The 23238-nt window shown below is 54.5% G+C and overlaps 5 protein-coding genes across 5 annotated transcripts; 3 read left to right on the plus strand and 2 right to left on the minus strand.

Annotated features, from left to right (window-relative positions):
• Window positions 1-12268: 12268 nt before the first annotated feature.
• Window positions 12269-13226, minus strand: COL26b_001793 (uncharacterized protein; the record flags this gene model as incomplete). The annotated part of the gene is made up of 3 exons (XM_053174734.1): window positions 12269-12510; window positions 12566-12887; window positions 13050-13226. 3 exons carry the CDS (start codon window positions 13224-13226, stop codon window positions 12269-12271), a joined length of 741 nt encoding a protein of 246 aa, XP_053041357.1.
• A 2117-nt stretch (window positions 13227-15343) lies between these two features.
• COL26b_001794 (uncharacterized protein) lies at window positions 15344-17410 on the minus strand (the record flags this gene model as incomplete). The annotated part of the gene is made up of 3 exons (XM_053174735.1): window positions 15344-15707; window positions 15759-16797; window positions 16846-17410. The coding sequence occupies 3 exons, from the start codon at window positions 17408-17410 to the stop codon at window positions 15344-15346; spliced, it is 1968 nt and encodes a 655-aa protein (XP_053041358.1).
• A 558-nt stretch (window positions 17411-17968) lies between these two features.
• COL26b_001795 (uncharacterized protein) lies at window positions 17969-18834 on the plus strand (the record flags this gene model as incomplete). Its single annotated transcript, XM_053174736.1, has 2 exons — window positions 17969-18041; window positions 18107-18834. 2 exons carry the CDS (start codon window positions 17969-17971, stop codon window positions 18832-18834), a joined length of 801 nt encoding a protein of 266 aa, XP_053041359.1.
• Window positions 18835-20700: 1866 nt separating this feature from the next.
• Window positions 20701-21980, plus strand: COL26b_001796 (uncharacterized protein; the record flags this gene model as incomplete). The annotated part of the gene is made up of 2 exons (XM_053174737.1): window positions 20701-21543; window positions 21594-21980. 2 exons carry the CDS (start codon window positions 20701-20703, stop codon window positions 21978-21980), a joined length of 1230 nt encoding a protein of 409 aa, XP_053041360.1.
• A 408-nt stretch (window positions 21981-22388) lies between these two features.
• COL26b_001797 (uncharacterized protein) lies at window positions 22389-22862 on the plus strand (the record flags this gene model as incomplete). The annotated part of the gene is made up of 1 exon (XM_053174738.1): window positions 22389-22862. One exon carries the CDS (start codon window positions 22389-22391, stop codon window positions 22860-22862), a length of 474 nt encoding a protein of 157 aa, XP_053041361.1.
• Window positions 22863-23238: the final 376 nt, after the last annotated feature.

Below are 23238 nucleotides of genomic sequence, written 5' to 3' on the forward strand. Positions count from 1 at the left end.
GAAGAGACGTTTGTTTGTACTATGACCATGACCCTACAGGTCGGCGGCGGGAGGGATCTCTTGTCGCAGCGAGGGCCGGCGGAATAGTGGGCGGTATTGCGTAGGTAGCGCAGCGCGCGAGAGAGAGAGAGACAGAGACGACCTCCACTGAGAGAAGGAGCGCGCGACCAACAGCCGTGAGTGGTGTCGCTTGCTGGGATGCGATGGGACCAGCATCAGTGCCCACCCACGGTACGCCCTCAGTCTCTTAGCGCAGCGCAGGTAGCGTACCTAGTGGGTGCCGTGCCTCGTGCAGGGTGTGTGCTAGGTGCCAGGTGCTGGGGGGGCAGGAGGGGAGGGGGGAGGGGGGCAGCGTGGTGGGTGAGTGGGAGTTGGAGTTGGAGTGGGAGTCGAAGTGGGCGGGTCGGCGTGGGACGGACGTCGTCGTGGTCGCCCTCTACCTTACAGTGGCTACCTTACCGGACCTGACCCTGGCCATGCAAATGCGGGAGGTGGGTGTGGAGCCCAATCGACCTCTCACCTACCGTGGTACCTTAGTACCTACTTTGGCACGAATCCAAGCCTCCCGTGCCTCTCGCTGTACTCATCTCCCCCCCTCCTTCTCGCACAGAGAGAGAGAGTTCGTTCGGCTCCTGCACCTCTGAAAGACCAGCCGTTTTACTGGCCAATCTTGCGCTGCTTGTAATGCACCGAAGCAAAAGGTGGATCTTGCACCGAAATTATTAAGGTGCTGTTGTAACTATCAGCAAGGTGGTGGGGGAGAACGAGAACTCCCAAGGCCCAAGAGGGGGACCGCCGCTACACACACGCCCCGGCTTTACATTCTCCTCTCTCTCTCTCTGCGCCTGGAATACCGCAGTACTATAATCCACACTCAAAGCCGCCGTCCGTCTGTCTGTCATTCGAGATGCCCTCGCAGAATGCCCCATCTTGTCTTCCGTGCCGCTCTGGAGCCTGTCTGCTGCACTCTGTACACGACCTTACCTCGAGCTGGGTAGAGCGTGCAGCGGTCCAGTTGGGCCCCTCCTCCTCTCTAGAGACCACAGGCATCGCTGCATCCCAAGGTCTGTCGCTCCGCCAGGGGGCAAGGCCACAGGCAGATCCCAGCGAGAACCGACAGCGGCGGACTGCTCTTCCCGGCTTTCCACCACCACCGGAGGGAAGATTGCTTAGCCTCACGATTCGTTGGTGGAAGTAGTTTACTTCACCGTTGTCGCTCCACGAGCTGGGAATACCCCTCTTTGAGCCCAAATCCCCAATGCCGCTTCTTTCATCCTGATACTCGCCCTCTGTCGGACCCCTCTACCGAGACGAGACGTTAACATGGCCCATCATCGACATCCTTCCTTTCAGGGGAACATTCTCCATGGGGACACCGAGGGGACTGACATCTGATCCGAATACACGCCGCGCCCGGCCCTACATCGCATGCTGACTTGTCCCTGACAGCTTACTAGCAGTCGGCAGCACGAGCTTCATCCACTCCATCGGACACCATCTCAAGCCACGGCGTCTTCGAACGTCGCGAAGAACAAATCAGACGCATTTGTCAGGCTGACCATCGCACGCCGTAGGCCGACGGGGAACAGGTTAAAAATACCGCTCAACCGTACGATGCCCTTTCTGAGAGGGTAGGTAGCACCGAGCCGAACTGCTCCAGCGTGGGAGAAACCAGTGCGCCGGGCAGCGGACGTTGAACTGATTTAGAAGAGGTGGAGGCCACTAGAGACCAGAGGCGGCAGCGGCAGACGAATCGTACGCACTCGTCTGTACCGCAGTACTGCCGTTCGGAGTCTGCCCGGCCGGCAGTCCAGCTCGCCGCTACCTTGTCTTCAGTGCAGTGCCTTGTCTCGTTGCTCCCTCTCCTGCGTCGTCTGCCTCTCCTCCTGGCAGGTCAGCCACCCAAGACAGACAAGCGTCATCACCAGCACTGCCCGCCGTGTTGGTCGATTTCTGAGCATCAGCTAACATTTGCCGTCGCTTCGGCCGTTCCTCCTGACCAGAGTCGAGCAGCACACGACCTCCATCACTTCCCCGTGTGTCTGGCCCGCTCTGCGTGATCGAGACTACAGACCAGCGTGACGACGTCCGAATCTACGTCCGGCGATGCGACCGTCTGTAGTCCAAGGACATCGACTCCGCGCCGCTGGTCCAGAATCCATGGCAGCTAGCTTACATGATCCCGCCCGTCAGGTCAGATTTCAGGGTCCTGTCGGGGCATGGGAGGAAACTTGCAACAAGCAAGGCACGGGCAAAAACCCGCCCCTCAAGTCCCATCTCGGCGGAACTCCACTCCAAAGGACTTCGACTGTGCGCTAATGAAGCATGGGTGAGGAGTAAATCGAGGCACCACTGCAGCAGTTGCGCGCCGGGTGGCGGTCCCTGGTGGCGGTACAACAATGCGTAGCAGTCCTGGCCTTCTGGCACCGGCCTGGCAGCGCCTGCCCGCGTGTCCAACGACGTCGCTGGTGGGACTGGTTCTGACTCCAGGGCCAGAGCCAAGCCGTCGCTCTAGAGAGTTTTGGTTGACCGAAGCCGTTCATTCGATAGATCATGGACGGCATCTCAGTCAAGAGACACAGACCTGGCATCTGATTCCGTCGTCGGTTCATCAGATCTTTCCCCATCCGTTTGCCTCCTTTGGCCCCTCTCCAATACCCGCATCCATCATCCACATTGATATCGGAAATACGTGGTTATTCCTGTTGCTTGCGCATGTTGAACGCGCATTCCAAACACGGGGCAATTTCTCGTCAATGAGATCTGCTGTATTCTTAGGCTGTCGTACCCGTCCATGTCAGGCGGAGCCCCATGGAGACGACCGACTGGGCCACATGTTGCTGGGAGCAATTGGTCCAGGCCCCTGGTGCGCCACTGCCTGGCCTTCTTCAGTGCAGACCAAGCAGGGGGGACTGAGAGCTTGTATTCGTACGCGGCTCGCTGCTGCCGCGGTACATTTTGCGCTTCCGGCTGCCATTGGGGGCCTTCTTCATGACAGTGTGCGGCAGGCCCTTAATAAAGTAGCAGTTCGTGGCCAGGTTTGGACAAGCTAATCCCAGAGTGTTGGTGGCTAGTGAAGAGAGTTGCGCCCGCTGAGGCGGGTTGCTTTGCTGATGGTAATGAGCAGGCATGACGGCTTCAAGGAACTGCAGGCTGGAGGCTTCGTGCTCATCACGGATCTGTTGCTTGATTGATCCATGGGCATCCACCCAGAAGCAAGCGAGAATTCGGGCGCTTTTGGCCGTGGGAAGCGTGGCTTGAGACCGGCTCGAACCCCACCAACTTTCACCTGCTTCTTCCCTGGCCGGTGCGCCTGTATGATGCCGCCAATCAGGGGGGCCGCATGCAATAGTCTCGAACAGGTTGGGGTCCAAGGTACTGCGGCTGTACAAGATCGGAGACGCCAGTTGGGTAGGTGAAACTCTGGAACATGGCATCTCGCCATGAGATGTGCGTGTATTGGCGACAATGACCCCCGGACAACCATCCCACGCTGCAGGTCTGGCCAGTAGCTTCCGTTAAATGAAATGAATAATTTGTCCACGCCGGGTTGTCAAGGTCTGAATTAAGTGAGGTCGATCTTGGGAGCCGTATTCGCAGAGCACTGCAAATAGTCGACAGTGGCCGTATGACGAAGCTTGAGTGGAGTTCGCACGTGTGGCAGACCAAGGACATAACAGCCAGCCTCTTCTTCCCCTCACTCCGGGCTTGAGCGGAAAGACGGAATGGAGACGTTGTTGATGGGGCTGGTCAGCCTTAGGCTTGGAGATTTGGAGATGGCGGGATATATTTCAGCCTGTCGCTGGCTCTGCTTTATAGTGTACTCGTAAACCCGCACGGCTATCGACCCAGCTTCCAGCCGGGTTTGGTCCCCCACGCGGCAACGTCTGAGGGTTGTGGTGTCGTCGTCCGATGGTAGGCTGGTGTAAGGAGTCGCCCAAATGCACGGACGAGACATGAGAGAGTGCAATACTGAGGTGAGAGGTGAATGGTCAGCTCGCGGTGCGTAGTAATTTTAGGCTAAAGAGAGCCGCGCGAGCTGTGTGGGATATCGATGCACCGTTGGGCGCACCCTTCCCGCCCGAACATGGTTTCGACATGGCTGCGTCGACTTTTCGGCTCACCAAGAAGAAGGCAGGCTGGCAGGTGCAAAGCCGCAGTGCGTCAAGAAGCGACGGAAGAACACCGAGGACTCCTCTTCTGAAGGCTGGAGGAAGGTGCCTCGAAGCTCAAGCTTCGAAGCTGTGCTGTGTGTTGTGGTTTGTTGTGCTCTGGTGCGCTGTGCTGTGACGGAGCATCGATGGCAATCGGATGCAGGTCGATGCAGCTCGCGAGACTCGGCCGGCATTAAGGGACGAGGGAAAGCGTCAGCATGCAGCAGACGGAACGAGATGCAGCAACCAAGCCTGCAGACTCACCAGAGGTCTGCAGAAGAGTGCAGCCAGCGTTGCAAAGAGGACCGGCTGGAAGGTGAGTTGACAGCCGTTGGGCGAGTTAGAGATGTTCCCGCCAGGCAGGTATGGAATACCGCGAAATGGGGTGGATGCACATGTAACGGGCAGGTACCCGAGACCGAACAGGCAGGGGAAGTTGAGCACTTGCAGGAAAGAGCACAGGGAAGTGACAAGGAAGCCATGTTGGAGACCCCCACACGACAACCACAAATGGCAGCGACGGACGCGGCGACAAATGGAAGGGAAAGAGCAGGGCAGCGGCAGCAGCAGCAGGCAGTAGCAGGGCACCTCAGCCGGGCGCGCGCGGGCAGGAACGGGAACGGGCAGGCACCACGGAGGAAGTAAGGGCCCTGCCCAAGCTGCCCAGCCCATCGCCATTGCCATCGACATCGACACATCAACAGCGACCTGACATGATACTAGGTGCGGATACAGAGTACACCTAGTTATCGACGGTGAGGTCGTTGGGGCAAGTTCCTCCACTGCCACCACCACCACCAACAACAACAGCAACACCGGTCAGGTCGTGACCCTCTTTTTCCCTCTGCAACGATGGACATGAACATCACCGGCAGTGGGTCTCGGCGCTCCTTCGCGGCATTCTCCAGACTCGAACTCCATTCACTCACACAACGATGCTCTTCTCCAGTCTCCAGTCTCCAGTGCGGCGGCCCCGTTTCTCCTCTCCAGCGCCTCACTTCGCTCCCCTACTCCTCCTCCACCAACGAGACGGGACTGTTTACTCCAGCAACCTGCCGCAGATACTCACTTCATCCGAAACCTGCTTCCCCTCCACGGCCTTCCTTGTCTTTTTTACCGAAAGCTATCCTGTCATCCAGACGCATTTCCCGCTATTTCCCCTTGGCCACCAGTACACTTCCCACGATATCGATATCGATATCGAGCTTTCTGCCTGCCTACCTACCTCCATCACTACGGAGCATCTCCACTTCCAACCAAACACGACATTGGATCTCGCTCGGATGAGGCACCCTGCCTCAGACACAAACAACTTTCCGCGGTTCGTCTCGAACACGGCCGCCGCTATTCTGCCCGTCTAAAAGCCGTCCGGAGCATCTCCGCGACCCAAGCATTCAACTTCCAAGCCCTCGTCGGATTTCTACAGTACGACCTTGAATCGTGGAATGACGAGTATCAAAGGTTGCTCCGCACGTTATTTGGTTCATCCCTGCCACCGTTAAGTCAATTCTGAATAAATCACCAAAAATCACGGTCCAACCGGTCCTTTTCTCCAATTGCGAGTCATTTTAGAGGCACCCATGACTCCCTTCACAGGGCAGACAGGGCGGGCCAGCCACTGGCAGCCAGCACTCACTCGTTTCCTCGTGGCAGAGGGTCCTTAAACGGGCATCTTCCTGGCCTTCAGCTTTCGCCTGGCGGGCGTTTTGCGACAAGGGTGGCCATCGGAGAATTGTCGTGTTACGACTCAAGTTGCTGGGTCTTGCCGAACCAAAATAAACTCAACACACAACGACTTTGCGGTCGGTGTAGGACCTGATTTCTGCGCTTCGGTCGCTTTCCCAACCTCAGACTCTCTTAATTCGGTAAGCCGGAACACACGCCAACCAACAATGGGACATATCACCTCCAGGAGCCACAGCGCCTGCTTACGTTCATGGATTGTGACACAGAGCAGAGCTCTTCACCTGCTGCTACCCTGTCTGTCTTGTTGTTGATGTACAGGCATCTCGCAACTGCTGGGCTAGTCGGATGGATCTCCATTTCGCATCAACCTCGGCAGCGAGCCAGGTCCCATTCAAAGGCTTCAATGCCTACCGAGTATGACGCTAACACGTCAAGGATGAGAGAGACGTCAGCCGCCAGCGACATCGAGGGGCCTTGTCAAATTGATCCCGCCGGGCATCAAGCCCCGTGGTAGGCTCGCATCAACTCGGACTTGCAACTCACAGCTCTCGGTACATGCACTCCTCTGCGATGCAAGTTGCATCATGTGTGGAAGTGTTTCACTAGAGACGAATGTCCATTTTTACAGCCTCCAACTTCACGATACTGCGATCAAGCAAACTCATGACGAAATTCTGTTTGTCCGCCGTCGAGTTGAAGACACCGCAGCCGGACTGAACCAGTCAGGGACCCTTGTTCTTGGCGCAGGGTGCGCAATTCGGCCCCGTCTCCCATGGACCGATCCACGACTGCGGCAGCGGCGCACAGGGCTTTTGCATCCGACTGCGCAGACTATTCTGGACTCGGTTCAACTCGCATCACAGTGGAACTACCTAGTCCTTCAGGCTGCCGACTGAGAGAGCTCACGAACACAATATCGACGCTGCAACAGGATATCACGGAATCATGAACCGGAGGCTAAGATGAATCTACTCCTCTTCCCGAGTCCCGGTGCCCCGGCTGCAGCGTGAATTATCGACATCTGGATGGAGACCCCGTTCCATTCGTGCACGTCCAGCCGCTGCGGCCGACCTACCGCACATTTTTGGAGAGGCCAGGGTCCGACGAAAATGGAGCGGAACGAAAGACGCCTCCCAACCTCCATGATCGGAGACTGCAAGACATGCCCAGCGTCTGGCTTCACCAGAGCCCTAGATGGCTTACGGAGCCAGAGCACCCTTCCGGAAACGCTTCTTGACATCCAGAGCCTTGTTGGTCCTGGCATGGTTTCGAAGGGCCCAGTGAGCTTTGTCCACCGCTAATCTCAATCTACTGCACAGCACGTAACTACGACGGGAGCCAGCATCACATGTGATCCATTTGGAGTAGCATGGAGCCCTCGATCGAAGCATTCGACATGTCAACGGTGCTATGGCTGACGTCGTGGTCTAGAACGTTCCCGGTGTCTGTGTGATGGTCTCATTACACCAGCGCCCGTTTCTACCGATGGGGATTTGGAGGTTGATGATGTGCATGAACAGCTTCAATGAGTTATGTCGGCTTGGGGCCCCACGGATACCACACGACAACAGTGCATGGCAGCCGCATGGCAGGCATTACGCTGTCGGATACCAGATCAATGTTGCTGAGTTCTACATCTGCCGTTGCCTTTTCTGCCTACTCGACATATGCGACACCAACAACACCTTGTTGTTGAAGAGAGTCGGTAGAAGTGCATCCTGCCGCTCAACTGAGGACAGATACGGAAGCTGAGAGTGCGCCCCTGCTAGAATGCTTCTGCATCTGGCCGGTATCGCAGTGAAACTGGCGGGTTTACAAAAAACCGCAGACTCACCAGCAAGCGCTTGTATGCAAGTACGAATCCAGAGCCATCGAGCCTTGTCAGCCTTCTTGAGTAGATGTCGGAGCTGGGCCGGTACCCCTCCATTGACACTGGCGGCGTCTACTTCGCGAGTTTATTGTGGATGGCGGTGAGTCGGGAGTGGGCTCCAAGTCCCCGGCAACGCCACCGTTGTTCGTCAAAGAACATCGGCCATCCTGGAGAATCGGCATGAGTCGCTGCGCTAGGATGACAAGTGATCCATGACTTGCTTCCCTGGCTACTTGCACGAATACCTCCCAATCGAGAGTGCAGACTTGGTCGTTTCGGACGAGAACAAGTCAACCGCCGCCCATTGGCTTGGACCGGTGTCTCTTATCGAGTTCCCCCCCACCTGGATATTTTAGGGCCCGGCAATCTCGGTCAAATTGCGTGCCCCCCACCGTCATCCAGCTGCGGGACTTTGTCGTGTGCCCTCCGGCGTCGTCGCTGATCCAAGAAACCAACCAAATGCTGCTGAATGGTCATCTAAAAGGCTCAAAGGCTCGCGGTTTTCGGCCGACAACCGCCTGTGATGCTTTTGCGGGTTATTTCGTGCCCTGGCCCATGAGCCTTTCATATATCCACCTCTTGTCCTACCGACGATGTCACCGTTATTCAGGGTCCGTCGGGGCGAGGTCGGCCGACGTGCAAAACGGCCGCTGATCCAACGTCGGATATAAACCACCATGGTTTTCGGAGCAACGCAAAGCGAGGGCGTACGTGGTCGATCACACCTGAAAAGGGGTGCTTCCGCCGTGAAACCCTCAACTGTGGTCAGGCATGAACTTGCCCCGCGTGGGGGTCCGGATCAATTCTGTGTTCACTCTGGCTGCGCCTGCCCAGGCAGGGAGCATGCCAGCATGCCACTCAACGCCTTTGCCATGGCGGGTGGTTGGATGATCAACACCACATCACCAGTTCGCTATGGCCGGGTGAAGTCATGTCCTCCATCTGTTGTAGCCACGAGCCCATCCACCACGACGCTTCCCGGGTCGCTCTCGGGAAGAAGGTCGGCAGTGGTCTCGTGGCATATGCCGATGCCTCGGGAAATATTACCAGTCTGGTGTCCAAGAAAAGCTGTCGGGAAAGTGTTGCGTCGTCGAAACCTCCGAGGTCATCCTAGCACCGGTCGTCGACACAAAATTGTGTCGAGCATATTGAAATTGTCGAAATCGTCGTCGAATGGTCCGCTACCTCACACGTCTGGAGAGAAAGGGAAGACGGCTTGACTTATAAGCTGCTCTTATCTTTGGTGCCGATTCTCCCAAGACGAAGGCTGAGCCAACGACTTGCTCGAATAGGGCAGCTGATTCTTTGCACCATTTTTCCAGCAAATTAGCAATGCGATGCCGCCAGAGATCGGCTCCCGTGCGCAATCGTGTCCCTGTCGGTATCGGTGCTATCTCTCTCTATCTTGGCTCTATCTTTCCCTCGGACCTGCCCTATCGGCCGGTGAACGCACACCACAAGGTCAGGAGAGGCACCAGGAAATCACTGATTCGAGCGTTGTTGTATTTTGCGTTGCTATCATCCCATGTACCTGGAACACCTGCAGCAACTCTCGCTGCCTCCTCTTATCTGTGCCATGCCGCCTGTGGCAGCTGCTCTCGTGACACCCTTGTCGTTTGTCGACCATTTCCTGCAAGGAGGGTTCAGCCGTAAGGCCTGTAGCAACGACCTGCCTCGAAAATCTCTGCGCGCTGCTGCGATGCGGACATGCAGGTTGGCCCTATACTGCAGGTCACAGCTCTTTATCTTTGCTGCCCGTCGCGTGGGATTTGTGCGTGTGTTTGTTTCAAAAGACGACCTTCTTATCTTGAAGATGGGCGGTCTGGGCGGGAACGAGGGGGCCCGTTATCTACGATTCCCCCCTTTCTCCAGACTTTCCCCGGAATTCGATGCCGCCAGTCGGAATGGTACCTTCTAGATAAAGATACCACCGTCCTGTTGGAATCTGAGTCGTCGAGTTCGTCCCTTCTTTCTTTGCCCGTTGATATGGTTGTTCACTCCCGGTCTTGGCCGATGCGCGAGCTACTATGTACTTGAGAACCCTCTCGAAAGATGTGGCTCTTCGGAAACACCCAATGCCATGCCATATAACTTCCGAAACGATGAACGATAACCGAGCGACGAGAACCCAGGCCGATGCTTCATACGGTGATGATGAGAATGTATAGGGAGGGAAGACGTCAGGGCAGCAAAGGCTTATGAGCTACACGAGACATATCCCGGTTGTCGAGACAAAGCATCGTCATCCCACCGAGGGCTGCTCGGGCTAAACTGCGCGAGACATGGTCGGAACTTCCGTTCCGAGTCCTTTCCGCGGCATGCTCTATAAGTCTACGGACCTACCCAGTTCAGCGCTTGAGGGTGCACCGTTGGGCTACGAGAAGCTCAGGTCATCGACGACATTGGGTTCGTGTAACGAAGGGCACTTTTGCTGTCCCATGTTGCACCCCAACGTCTCCAGGTGCGACGTCAGCCTCAACGGCGCATCTTTGTGTCATCGGGACCGAGTATCTTCCACGTTCCGGCATACAGCCGGCGGTTCTGGCGGGTGTGGGATGGGCGAACTTCTTTCCCATGCGATATTCGATTCGAAGAAAAGACCGACGAAAACGAGGAGGAAGAAGTCTAGTCGTGGCACTTCGTCGCCGAATGTTCTGTTCCATGGACCAACTCTGGCTGGCTTCCCACCCTGATATGGCCCATTATGTCGAACGACGAAAACCGCAAACGAAGCGACGATATGCCGGCCTATACGAGAAAGGAAGACACGGTTCGGATTTGTGGTGGGGGGTTTGCTATGTGTTGAGATATAGGCTAACTAACACCGGCCATATTCGACATTGAAAGGCTGTTTGAGCGCGGCGGGTTTTGTCTGCAAGACCTTGTCCTGACGCACACGCCTACTTGGATGCGACTCTGGTAACGACAGACGGCTTGGGGTGGTGTGTGATCATGTCTGAAATTACATAGACAACCCCCATAATGTCCCCATGTGCATCGGCCAGTGGTATTTGGGCAACATGGTCGTGACGAAAGCTTTGCTGGGGCATAGCCAACATGAATGCATTTCTTGGTCACTCGTGTTCAAGAACAGCAAGAGCTTGCTGTCCAAGCCTTGCCATCCAACCCTTCATTCTGCGTGGAAAGACTATCGATATCAGTCAGGGACAGACAACTAGACTAGCAGTGAGAAAACGGATCATGGAAAGGGTAAATAACCAAAGTCATGTTCAATCGCCTATCGAGGCCCGAATATCACTTCAGCGCAAAGTGGCGAATAGAACAAAGGCGTCACGACTGTAGAAGACAAGTCAGTTGAGACATTGTGAGAAACCGATCTTTAGGAGTATTAAAACCCCTTTGCACCTTAATTGGTAGAGGGCACAGGTCAAAGTGCCCATATAGTGTTTCCAGAATTGTGCCCCCGTATAGGGTGAATTTTGCCGTAGTCTTTTTGCGGGGGGGCTGCGTCGTAACTACAAACTCAAACCCCCTTTGCACTACTCACTGCTACGTTCCGTACTCAGGGTAGACATGTGATACTCCTCGTGGCGACAAAAAGACATTGTTATCGATGAGTTTCTGAGTAGACCATAACATCCAGGCACTTACCGAAAGCGGGCGTCGGAGAGCCTCAAGTTCGGATGCACATCCAGTGTTGGATCAGAGGGCCGTTCGGTATGAGATGGATTTCCAGTGTCAGGCAGCGGCATCATTATCCCCTCTTCCCAAGTTCGCGTCGTGTCAATTAATGTCTTTGCATAATACACTTAGCTTGGAACTTTCCTCATCGATGAATTTGTGTTGTTCAGCCTGCCATCCCAAACGAACGCCGGCGGGTGGTGGACGCCGGATTCGACCATGGACCATCGCGTGTCACTCAGAATATCTTTCTCAGAGTAACTCAACCCTAACGATGTGCTGTTTGATTCGGTTATTACTGGTCCTCGGCCATGATAGTGTCAGAGTATATCTACAAGAGGGAGGACTTCTATTAATGTCCAACTTGCAACCCAAAACATCTCAATCCATATAGGATACTGCCCGTAATACATCCCTTGGCACCATTGACAATGGTGAAATGAGAGGAGAGATGGTGCGCCTATAGAGGCAAGAACCCACGCTTTGGAACCCTCATAATCATGGTTTTAATCGTCACATATACCAGTTCACGTAAGAATCTAGCAGCTTAAGTAGAAACATCTCTGTTCTATCATCGTATCCGGCCGTGACTATTCTAAAGGTATTGTAATGAGTGTCATCGTCTCCGTCCATGGAGAACCTTCATCAACTAATCGTTACACAAGGTATCCAGCCTTATTAATTTCCGCCATGCCCAAAACCAACTCCGGGTCATTACAAAGGAATGAACTAGAAAGTAAAAGATATAAACCTAATCCCCCAAAAGCCGGATCCCTTATTTGCTCCGAGATATTTTTATCATGTACCCCAGTTCCCAATTCTTATCATGCGTCCATGCCAAGAAGAGGGAGAAAGAGGATGGGTAAGGTATACAAAGAAGCTGTGTTCAGCTTGCCGTTGCTGGCGGTGAGGCTTCTTACAACAGACCGACGACGGCGACGGCGGCACCGAGGCAGGCACCGGCGACCTTGACGCTACGGTCAATAGCAGCAGCGGCGTTGGTAGAGCCGGTCTCCTGAGCGGCGAAGGCGCCGGTGAAGGTCGTCATGAGCGTGCTGCTGCCGGAGACGGCCTGGGCGACGGTCTGGGGGCCAACGGTGGTGATGACACGGCCGCCCTGGCTGAAGGTCCTGGTGACGGTGTCGGTGTGAGTCTTGTCTGGATGGAGTGTCAGTCTTGAAATGGAAGGCAACGATGAGAGGGAGTGACTTACAAGCCCAGCCGGGGCCCATACCGCCCCAGGCACCACCCTGAGCCCACCAACCGTCAACGGGGCATCCGGTCATGGTAACGGCGGCGGCATCGCCAGTCTTGGTGGCGGGACCCCACCAGCCGCCGGTGTAGGTGAAGGTGCTCTTGGTGGCACAGTCGGTGAAGGCGTGGCAAGCGGACGAGGAGACGGAAGACCAGGCAGAGAGGGCAGCGGTCTGGGTAGCGCAGGCGGAGCTGACGCAAGACTTCAGATCAGAGTTCTCCGTGCAGAAGGCAGCGGGAGTGGGGGTAGCGGTTTGCCAGTGGGAAGCGAAGCAAGAAGCCTATTGGAGGTTCGTGTCAGCCAATTGTACGGTTGAGTTAGAGTTTATCGAAGATGGGATAACATGCGGGAGCAGATGGCCCGGGTGCTGTTCATCCGCTCTTTGCACACCGACCACCACATAGCTTGATATAAAAGACGGAACAGAAGAGGAATTGCTTACAGCGCAGATAGCGGCAGGAGATCCGCCGAATCCTCCGAAGCCACCGGCGCCCCAGCCGCCTCCAGCTCCGTAACCGCCAAAGTTGCTCTCGTTAGAGCCGCCCCAGCCTCCCGGTCCGGGGGCAGCGATGGTGACGGCGCTCTGGGCGAGGGCGGCGGCGATGATGGAAGCCTTCATCTTGACTGATTTCCTAAAGTTTTTTTTGGGATGGGTTTGTATGTTTTGTAATTCGAATTATGCTTTGCAGCAAATAGACTCTTTGACTTTTGGTTATTGCTCTTTGGCTTACTGAATAGGAAGGAAGAAAAGGTGACTGAAGGTTGCGACGAAAGGATGCGTCCCGAGATGATGATTCAAAACAAAACCAAACAAAGGATGACCGAAGATCGAACAAGACCTTTATATCAAAATCTCACCCTCTGTCAAAACGGCAAGGCTCTCTGTGTGTCTCTCCTCTGGCGCACGCCGCCGCCTCCTCCGCCCCCTTCGCTGGTCCACTCGTCGTGCAGCCGTTGTGAGTACACTATTTTCGGTCCCGAGAAGTCGAATACCCATAGAGAAGGGGGGGGGAAAGCAATGACATCGATACCTACTCACCCCCCTTCGTCCCTGTGGTGTTACCGGTCACGGACACCGCGTGGACGTCTTTGGACTTCCGCAGATCCTACCACGCAGCTGGTTCCCTCTCCCCTTCCCCCCTTCAACGGCAATCCTCCGCAGCCGCATCCGCGCATACATCCAATCCCGCTGAAAGTGTCCCGAGCTCACTCTGCCATCGGCGCACTACGCAGGATGACTAGATGGGACACACGCAGAGAGAGAGAGAGAGCGGAAGGGCTGGCCCAACACCGCGCGGCCCTCTCTTGCATGGCAGGCTTGGCGCTCACCACCGGGCGCGGTGTCACAGGAGAAAGCGCGATTCCCCAACGCACATGGCTGCTTGTAGTAAGCAAGCCACTGCAGCATTCGGACGGCTCCTCACTGGCTCGTCGGCGGTTTTGCTTGGCCGGGGAATGGTGGGTTCGCACAGGTTTGCTGAGGTTTGATGGATGTAGGTAGGTTGTTGTGTTAGTGTCCGGGATGAGGATTGGGGAACACCGGACAAAGCGGCCCCTAGTGTCGGTCAAGAGCCGGCCTTAGTCTCTAGGAAACGAACGACCAACCAACCACCATCTTTGAAGCAAGCATGTTGGCTCGGTCCCCCGGAGAGCGGTCAAATCCTTCTTTTCTTCTGTCTCTTAAGCTTGTGTCGCATTAGCTCCAAATTCTCATCCAGTCTCGAGGTAGAGGCAGGCTGACGTCGTTGTGCCGATTCGTCCGAATTGGTCAGTTGCTTTGCCATTTGCCTATTGCTTCTTGCGCCTGCGCCTGCTTCTGCGTCTGCGTCTGCCGCGCAAGACTGCCGTCGTAACCGCGATCCCACTGCTTCCACGAGGGCGAGCCACAGTCTTGTCCAGGCGCCGAGATGGTGACCACCGACTGCCCGACCGAAGACTTGTGTGTGTGTGTAAACGACCATGTTTCAGAATATGTGCTTATGCTGCTGCTCGGTTCGGGCTGATCGTGTCCACCTCCACTACGAAAGCCCAGCCGCCAGTCAGATTTGGCAGCAGATCGTTGGCTAGCTGCCGTCGCGCCGAGAGGCGAGGCTGGCATTTGGTGCTCACTTCGGCTTACACTAAGGCAGGAACTCTCACGGTGTCTTGCGCCAGCCTCAACGGATGACGCGGAAGATCGACTTACATCGGGGATGTCGGGGGATACCTCACCGATCTGAAGTAACAAGGCCAATTTTCTGCGTGTGTGTATCGTCTCTAGTACAACATGATATCGGATGTCGGCTGTCTGCAACGCCGTTTTCCATCCCTTGTAATTAATCCCGACCCAAGAAAAAAGTCCCTGCTTAATGCCATGCAGCAGGCCTGTCGTCCCGATCCTGTCCTTCTGCAAACTCCAACGTTAAAAAAGAAAAGAGCCCGATGTTTCGTCTCAAGCAAGCCGTTGCTGCAGCTGTCCAAACTCATACAAGAAGTCCGTTGCCTCCCAACACCGCCTCAACCTGCTTTCTAATCTCATGACGTCTACCTCATCATCATCATCACAGGCACTCGCCAAATTCAGGTTCAACGAAGACCTCTCAGAGTCACCGAGGGCCCCTGAGCGTTCCACCGTGGACGCGGAGCTTGGTATCGCGCCCGCGTCTGCGCATACCACTGAGCTTGCGTTCGATACTTCGCTCGACACTGCGCCTCATATCGCGCGTGGTACCGTGCCATTCGCCACATTGGTTGGCTCTACAGCATTGTGCCGAAGGCATCGTCGTTGTTGTTGTTGAACGGAAGGGGCTTGCGCGGACTTCCCTCCTCCGTGGTCTTGCGGTGTCGGAAGGTGAAGCCGACAAAGAGGCTCTTGCCCATTTCGTCATCACGGTCCGCCATGCTCTCCAACGCCTGCTGCTTATCATGCACCTCCTTGTACTTGGCCATATCGGCCTCGTTGGTGAAGTCATCGAAGTAACCAGCATCAGTCTCGGAATCCAGCTCGGGTACGAAAGGCGCCTTAGTCGTTCGCAGCTGCTCCCAGTCAACCTCGGCGAAGTATTGATGAGTAAAGATTTCCTTGATGTTGGAGAATCGCTTGGACCGAGAGTTGATGCAACTAACCTGGGGTTAGAAACCTTTAGAAACAGTGGCGTTGTGGGTCACTTACGTCGTGATAAAGTTCCATGTGCGGTTGCTGAGGAAATAATTGGGATCCTCCCAAACAGGTCGCTTGAGCACCTCCCTCCAATGCTTCAGGTTTCTCCAAGTCTCATCAGGAGTAGATCCGGCGAAGGGTGGGAAACCGGTCAAAGCCTCGAAAAGCATGCATCCCAAACTCCAGTAGTCCACCGTGTAATCGTACTCGTCACCTCGGAGCACTTCAGGCGCCATGTAGTCAGGCGAGCCCACAATGGACTTGGCGTAGTTGGTGTCCTTTGCGCGCATCGTTTGGTATCCCTCTCGTCGCTCGGCGACACTTCGTTGATCCATTGGCTTGCCAAATGGCACTGAGGTCTCGGAAGCCTTCTCAAGGCGGATTCGCATGGACTCGATCTTCGCAGGAGCAAGGAAGCCGGCAGCCAGGCCGAAGTCGGTGAGCTTGACGTGACCTGTGGAGTCGACGAGGAAGTTCTCAGGCTTCAGATCTCTGTGGATGTAGCCGAGCTGATGGAGGGCATCAACAGAGCAGAACATCTCTGCGATGTAGAAGCGAGCATGGCGATTGCTCAAGACTCCAGTGTTGTTGAGCAGAGTGCGGAAATCGCCACCAGGCACGTACTCCATGGCAAGATAAATGCTCCTGTCATCTTGGAAAGAGTAAAGCAGTCGAACAAGCCATTCACTCTTGGCGGTGGTGAGAATGTCACGCTCCGTCAAGACATGACGAACCTCATCCAACTTGAACAGCAACTTCTTGCTCATCACTTTCAAAGCGCACACTTCACGAGTATCCTTCTTCTGAGCCAAGAACACCTGGCCGTAGCCTCCCTGGCCAACCTGGGTAAGGATCTGGAAATCACCCTGGCGAAGCCTGACACGCCTCTTTCGCAGATTGGCGCGCTCTCGGCCCGCGTACTTGGACCACATTTGCTTGTATGCTGCCTCATCGGTTTCGGGTGGGGGAGGAATCTCGGAGTTGAATGCCACCAATCGGTTCTGTCTGGAGCCAACGTAGGTCAACAGGTCGAAGTAGTAGTCGAGGAAATCTATCGTAGGTTAGCAAGCATCAGTAGAACCTGTGGGAGAGGACATACAGAGCTGGGTGACATTGACCAATCTGCGGACGTTTGGGCGTTGCAGGATCTCGAGCTCCTCAGGAGTAAGCGGTTTTTGGGTGTTGAACTTGTTTCTGGGCGTCAATGGCTTCTCCTTGGTTTGGTATAGCTCGTGCCGAGAGATGGCAGCGTGACTTTGCTGGTACGGTGAATCGGTGCCTCCCAGGCGCGTGATCGGAGGAGTGTTCTCCTGGCCATTTGACTTCTTCAAAGGGCTGCCCGTGGATGCGACGCCCTTGTGCAGCACGCTATCTTCGACATTGGGGCTCGCCTCACTCAAGTTGCCCTTTCCTGGTGACTGCGGGGTATTGATGACGCTCAGCGGGCGCTCAAGCCTGGGTCTTTCGAGGACGGGGGTGTTCAACTTGAGTGCGCTGTCGAATGCATCGGGAAGCTCGTTGGCGCCAGGAGGGACAGTCCGTTTGCTTGGGCTCCCTTGAGGCGTGCTGGCGGGGTTGATGAAGCTGTTTCTGGTGGGCGTCTCGGGCCTGGCAGAAGCATCCTTTGTTCCTCCAGGGAGGAAATTGGACATGAAGCCCGACATTGTGGCGGCGTTGACGATGCTCGTAAATGCGATTGGGGGAGGGCGGTTAAAGGGAGTAAATAAGAGTGATCAACCCGTAAGGAGGGGTCGGTTAAGAGAAGATGGGAGGGATGGTCGATACCGCTGCAAGGTACAGATAAAGTTCAGGACTCCGACTCGCGATAGAGGATGCTGGCAAGCGAGGAGTGTGTTGTTATCTTCTCCGCCGTGGGGTTGATGTTGGGTCGGAGTCCAGGGTGATGGATGGAGTCGGCCCAAGATCTGCCCAAGAGAGAGTGACCACTGCACAGTCGATCGCTGGGTGGACACCAGAATGTTTTAGGGGGGCAGCGGGAACAAAGCAGTAGTGTTATTGGGCGTTGCGGGGTCCTAAGTCAACAATGTTGCAGGGGCAACTATCGGGCCCCTGTTGATTGGACGCCTCATCAGGCGCGATAAGATAGACGATAAGGTTCCGTAGCTCCTTATCGGTCTTGGCGACGACGGAAGCTTTCGACGTCAACGCCAACCCGTCTACTGCACATCATCAACCTTGTTTCACACGACAGAACCACAACCATGCCCAAGGAACGCAACTACAACCCGGTGCAAGCCCAGCGCAAAGCTGACAAGGCCAAGGCGATCAAGAAGGGTACGTGGGGACCAATTTCGCGCGCATACAGTTATATCCAGACGGTCACTGACTTTTGCATCCAGGAAAGGCTTCAATACAATCACAACGAAACGAAAAGCTTGCGCGCCGCAATCCCGAACGAATCCAAAAGCAGATTGATGACTTGAAAGCAATTACAACAGGAGGCGGCAAACTTTCACGACATGAAGAGCAGGTTTTGGATGGACTCGAGAAGGAGCTACGCGCCGTAAAGAAGGCGCGTGAGGCACTCGGCGACAAGGCTCCGTCATTCGGTCGAGGCTACCACCGCGATGGCGATTCCTCAGCAGGCGTGCTAGGAAAGCGCAGACGAAATGACGATGAGTTGACGAGCGATGAGGACGTACCCGATGAAGTGAAGCGCATCCCGATGCCTCGCGACACGCCACCGCCGATACCGAAGGAAGTGCTGGACAAGTGGTACGCGAAGAGACGCGCTCGCAGGCAAGCCGAGCAGGCTGAGAGAAACGAGAACGAAAAATCAGACGAGAAGGAAAAGAAGACGCCAACCCCAGCACCGGAAGCCAAGACCGTGTACGAGGCCAAACCTATGGTGCGCAACTTGCAAAAGGAGGCAGTGGCTGCATTTGTACCAACTGCTGTTCGGATGAAACTGGACAAGGGCAAGGGACAAGGTGGCTTGATGGAGCCCGAGGAGGCAGACAGACTGGAGCGAGAGGGCTACTTGAAAACGACTACCGCTACAGAGGAGACCGAGCCGTCTGGACCCAGGAAGGTCATGATGGAGGAGGTCGACGACGATGATGCCTGAAGAGGGCGACTGACATATCAAACGCCAAGAGGGAAGTGATTGATCCGGCAATGCCAACAGCAAATTCGGCCGCTTCCCCGTTCACCCGGCCTTTTCTCCATACGATGTATGCCGAGGAAGTTTATAGCCCACTCAGTAAAAGGATCAACAGTACCCCTTCCAATACATACTGCCTCGGGTCTCACGGCGGTCAGGAAAACTCCGCATGGTTCTACGTTTATGGGAGATGAGTTGCATCACGAAGGCACCATGTGCTCAGACTTCTTGGACGAGCAGACCCTGCACAAGGCAGCATGCCAGAACGTGTCGCGCATCGAGACATTTATTCTCACCCCGGATTTGTTCGGCCTACCCACGTCATTCTTATATCCGGCCACGGTACTCGCCAAAGTGCTTCTAAAGGGTCTCAAGTGGGTTCAAGGGCACCCAAGCAAGGATAGGCGAAGTAGGAGGTTACCAGTAGGTGAGGGAGACTCTCCGGCAAGAATTCATCCTTTCTTGCGCATACAGGCTTGAAATCACCAGTTTAGCAGCGCAGATACCCTATAAATTGCAAGACTTCTTCCGCTTCAGATTTTTGCATTACTATGATACAGGTTCCCCGAAAAGTGATACCCCTTGGAGACAGCAGCAAACTACTGTAACTGAACGTCGTCCGTATCTTTTGACAGTGATGTCACCCGTGGTAATGGGTACTCGAACCGACGGTCTACAGGGATGTCATCACGAAAAGATGTAATACGGCCGGTCTTCCTGTAGAGTCAAAAGGTAAAGCCCGAAGCATTGGCTAAACCGCCCTTGTGTCCTGGCAAAGTCGTCAAGTCAGAATTAACGTCTGGTATTTTAACTGCCTTCAGAGGCCTGGATATACGCTCTCAACCTCATCTTTACAAGGTTCTGAAGCCCTGTACTCATGTTGTGAAATGATATGAACTCCGCAAGCAAGTGAAGAATCTGACTCTGATGTTGCGGTGGTGTCAGATCGACCAAATACGCTGTTTTATGGAGGCTCTGCTTTTCAAAATAGCAACATATGGTTTAGTGTCATTGTTTGAACAAACTAGGCTTCCTATTGATTCTTCAAGTGACTTGAATAAGTGCTGCTTTGGGCCCCAATCCTGTACTTTTCTGGCTTTCGTAATGTCCTACTCAGAGGCTGAACTCTGGCCGCATTGTTCAGAGACACCACTTGAGGTCTCAAACGCTGCACAATCTGGCCATGCGAAGGGAAGGCAGTAACGTGTGTCGATGTCATGGTAGGCGCTGCCATTGCTTTCTCTTGTAATCCTTAGCCTCCAAGAGTGAAATACTGATCCTGCATAAGACTGCAGTTGCTAATTTGCTTTGATATTTAGGCTGCTGAAACAGCGCCTCATAACTTGAAAGATAGCTCTTTCATTATTTACCGATCAATCTCATGTCTTGGTCATGGCTCTTGTTGTGGACGCATAGAATTTCACATCCCTCTTTCGTGTCCATCGAAGCGATGCTTTGCAAGGTGAGACGACCCCAAAGCATTTGACAGGTGATTCTTATTCTCCCGATTACACCATATCTTCGCGAGTAAAAAGTCGACCAGAAAACATTGCGTTCTACTTCCCCGTTGCTGCCTTCAGCAGGTCTACCTTCACCCATCATCGAGAATGAAAACGGGAAAAACTGCCCTCCTCTCCTCTTCATCCCAAGAGAAGACCACCATCGGTTTTCCCCTCATATGATTTTTATTCGTCCTTCGTCTCCCGCAATATCCCAGCACCATTTAGCGAGACTCCTACCGTCACGAGGTCCTACTACCACCACCAGACTCCTCTCATCTTGGGAGAGCTCTTCCTACGGCCCATAACCTCTCACAACCACTTCGACAAAATGCATCCCGACATCCCCGTCGAGTGGGACGACAACATGGGCACCCTCATGTACGATATTCTCATCAAATACAATTTCGGTCAGTCCAATCTCTGGGTCAAAACTGCGACTTCAAGTAGCCAAACAGGAACGGTCGACATGTTTACCTTCACTGGACAACCGCGGAAGGTCTACCGAAACCTTGAGCGCGGATTCAAGTACTGCTTCCTCGGAGCACGTATGTTTCCTTCTGGTTGGCAAGACGAGTTTCGGTGCATCCTTCCCCTCGGCGACTTTTACGATGTCGATTACGTTATCCCGACCTTTGAGATAACCCGGAACCCTAGCGACTCGCATCCGACACCGTATGCAAACGTCCCTGAGATCGGACCCTGGGACAACTGGAAGCAAGCCCGTCGCCTGGCGCTCAGGATCGATCACATCAAGGATGGCAAAGTTATCGGACAATACCAACACTCTCACGACCACACCTTCCCGTACACGAAGTACGGTCTGGGTTCCGAGCATACCAACTTCCTCGCTGGAGCGTGGTCTCGCGTAATGGCTTGGATCGCGGCCTTGACGAACGTTAAGTGGGCCAATAGAAGTTGGTTCCGGCACTGGGCCATTCAACCCTACGACGTTATCGTCGAAGAAATCACGCCATGCTTCGCGTCCCAGCAGATGGTCATCTCCCAGTCCGGTCCCAGAGAGATCCAAGAGCCGCCCAAGCGTATCCATGTGGAGAACAACATGAGAATGATGGACGAGCTGTACGCAAGAGAACATCCGGAGATGTCAATCGGCGCTTGGTCTCGGAAACTGCTACCCAGCGGTAGGGAGACATGCGATGCCTGCCACATGGTAAATGAATCAGACATGCCCTCCAAGACCAACTTGACTAATATGCCCAGGCCATGTCGAACCCCGCCGCTATGCACTGCCCACCCACCTGCTTGGATTGCTCTCCGCAGCAGGTCAATCTTCCCAACAGCCGCAAGACAGTATGGGCTTGCGACTTCTGCGTGTCTGTCGGACGCGTGTGCACCTTCACCCCAGAACGGCACCTCGACCAGCATTTCGATGACTTCAAATCCCTCGGATATGCCAGAGTGCTTGGAGGACATCGACAGTTGTCCGACAGCGAGAAGCGAACTGCTAGACTACTGCTCAACGGAGCTTGCATACCAGAGTATCGAAAGGAAGTCAACCCTGTGACTCCAGGACATGTGTACGACAAGGAGGACATTGATTACGATGGCGATACGGAAGAAGATGGGATGTACCGCGGATGGAGATGAGAAAACCATGTCAAAAAGGCCATGATCGTGTGTATAGACTCGTGGAGGTTTGGTAAAAAGCGTGGTCTTTGTCGGATTCTGGTTCAATTGCTGGGATAGATATCAGAAAGATCACTGAAACCCCCTTACTTGATGTCGATGTGCTCCAGAGGCACTTTCCGCCTGTCCACGCCTTCCATTTTACGTTTAGATAAGTAGGTCAGGCGCCACGCGGAGCAGACGGATATAGTGGTAACACCTTTGGTAGGCTACCTTCCCTGTGTTGTGAATATTTAGAAAGGAAGTCTGGCCTGCATTCGCGTCTCTGAAGACCTCGTCCAAGAACTTGCCTGTCACATCAACAAGAAATACGACATCCAACATTCGCTTGAATCATAACCAATTAGTACCATCCTCAGTTTGACAAAAATGGACCACCGTATTGTCCAGGATCCTCGAATCGAACAGCCCTTTGCTGTCAGCCTCAAGCGTCAAGTCGATTTCCCAAACGGCTTCTCCCTTCCCAAGTTCACAAGAGCTTGTGTCTATTTCAGCCGGTTGGCGGGCCGCAACCCCAACGACCTGATACCCATCCACCCAGTCATCCAGCGCCGGTTCAGCATCGATCTAAACGACGTCATTGCGCAGCCCGTGGTCCATGTCCCGGCTGATGCTCTCGAGATCGGTGTCCGCTTCCGACGCAGCTTCCACCCCGGCATAAGGGATTATAGTCGAATGCGTGCCAAGGACAATGGTCTCAGACTCTACATGTTCAAGTTGAACCATAGTGCAGATACTCAATATGGACCGGCAGAGGTTTTTGCAGACTTTTATCCTGACGGGCCTCCTGTAACATTTTTCGTTCGGAAGGACGCTGGCACATACATGCTGCCGGGGTTTTAGTGTCATTCCGATTATGTCGACTACGGCGTCAGGGTCCAGAATGTGTGGTGGTGGTAGCTTTTGATTTGCGGAGGCCGACGCTTCGTTGAATAACGCATGACAGGTTCGGGGATCAAGATCAACTGTCATTTGGCAAAACCTGACCTGACTGTGAACAGAGGGGGCAATATCACGAGCATACTGCCATTGGCATGTAGACAACACCATACGATCCGAGTCAGGCCAGCGAGGGTGTATAGACAAGCGGGGGCCGATTTCCAAAGGAGACAGACTATAATGGTATAGAATGATGGCCAGCGAGATAAAAAATGCAATTGGAGTATCAGCCAGTATAAACAAAGGAGCCGCCCAGTCCACCAACGCCATATCATGAGTC

This window comes from Colletotrichum chrysophilum (assembly GCF_026319265.1).
Source record: "Colletotrichum chrysophilum strain AFK26 chromosome Unknown scaffold_8, whole genome shotgun sequence".
Lineage (NCBI taxonomy): Eukaryota > Fungi > Ascomycota > Sordariomycetes > Glomerellales > Glomerellaceae > Colletotrichum > Colletotrichum chrysophilum.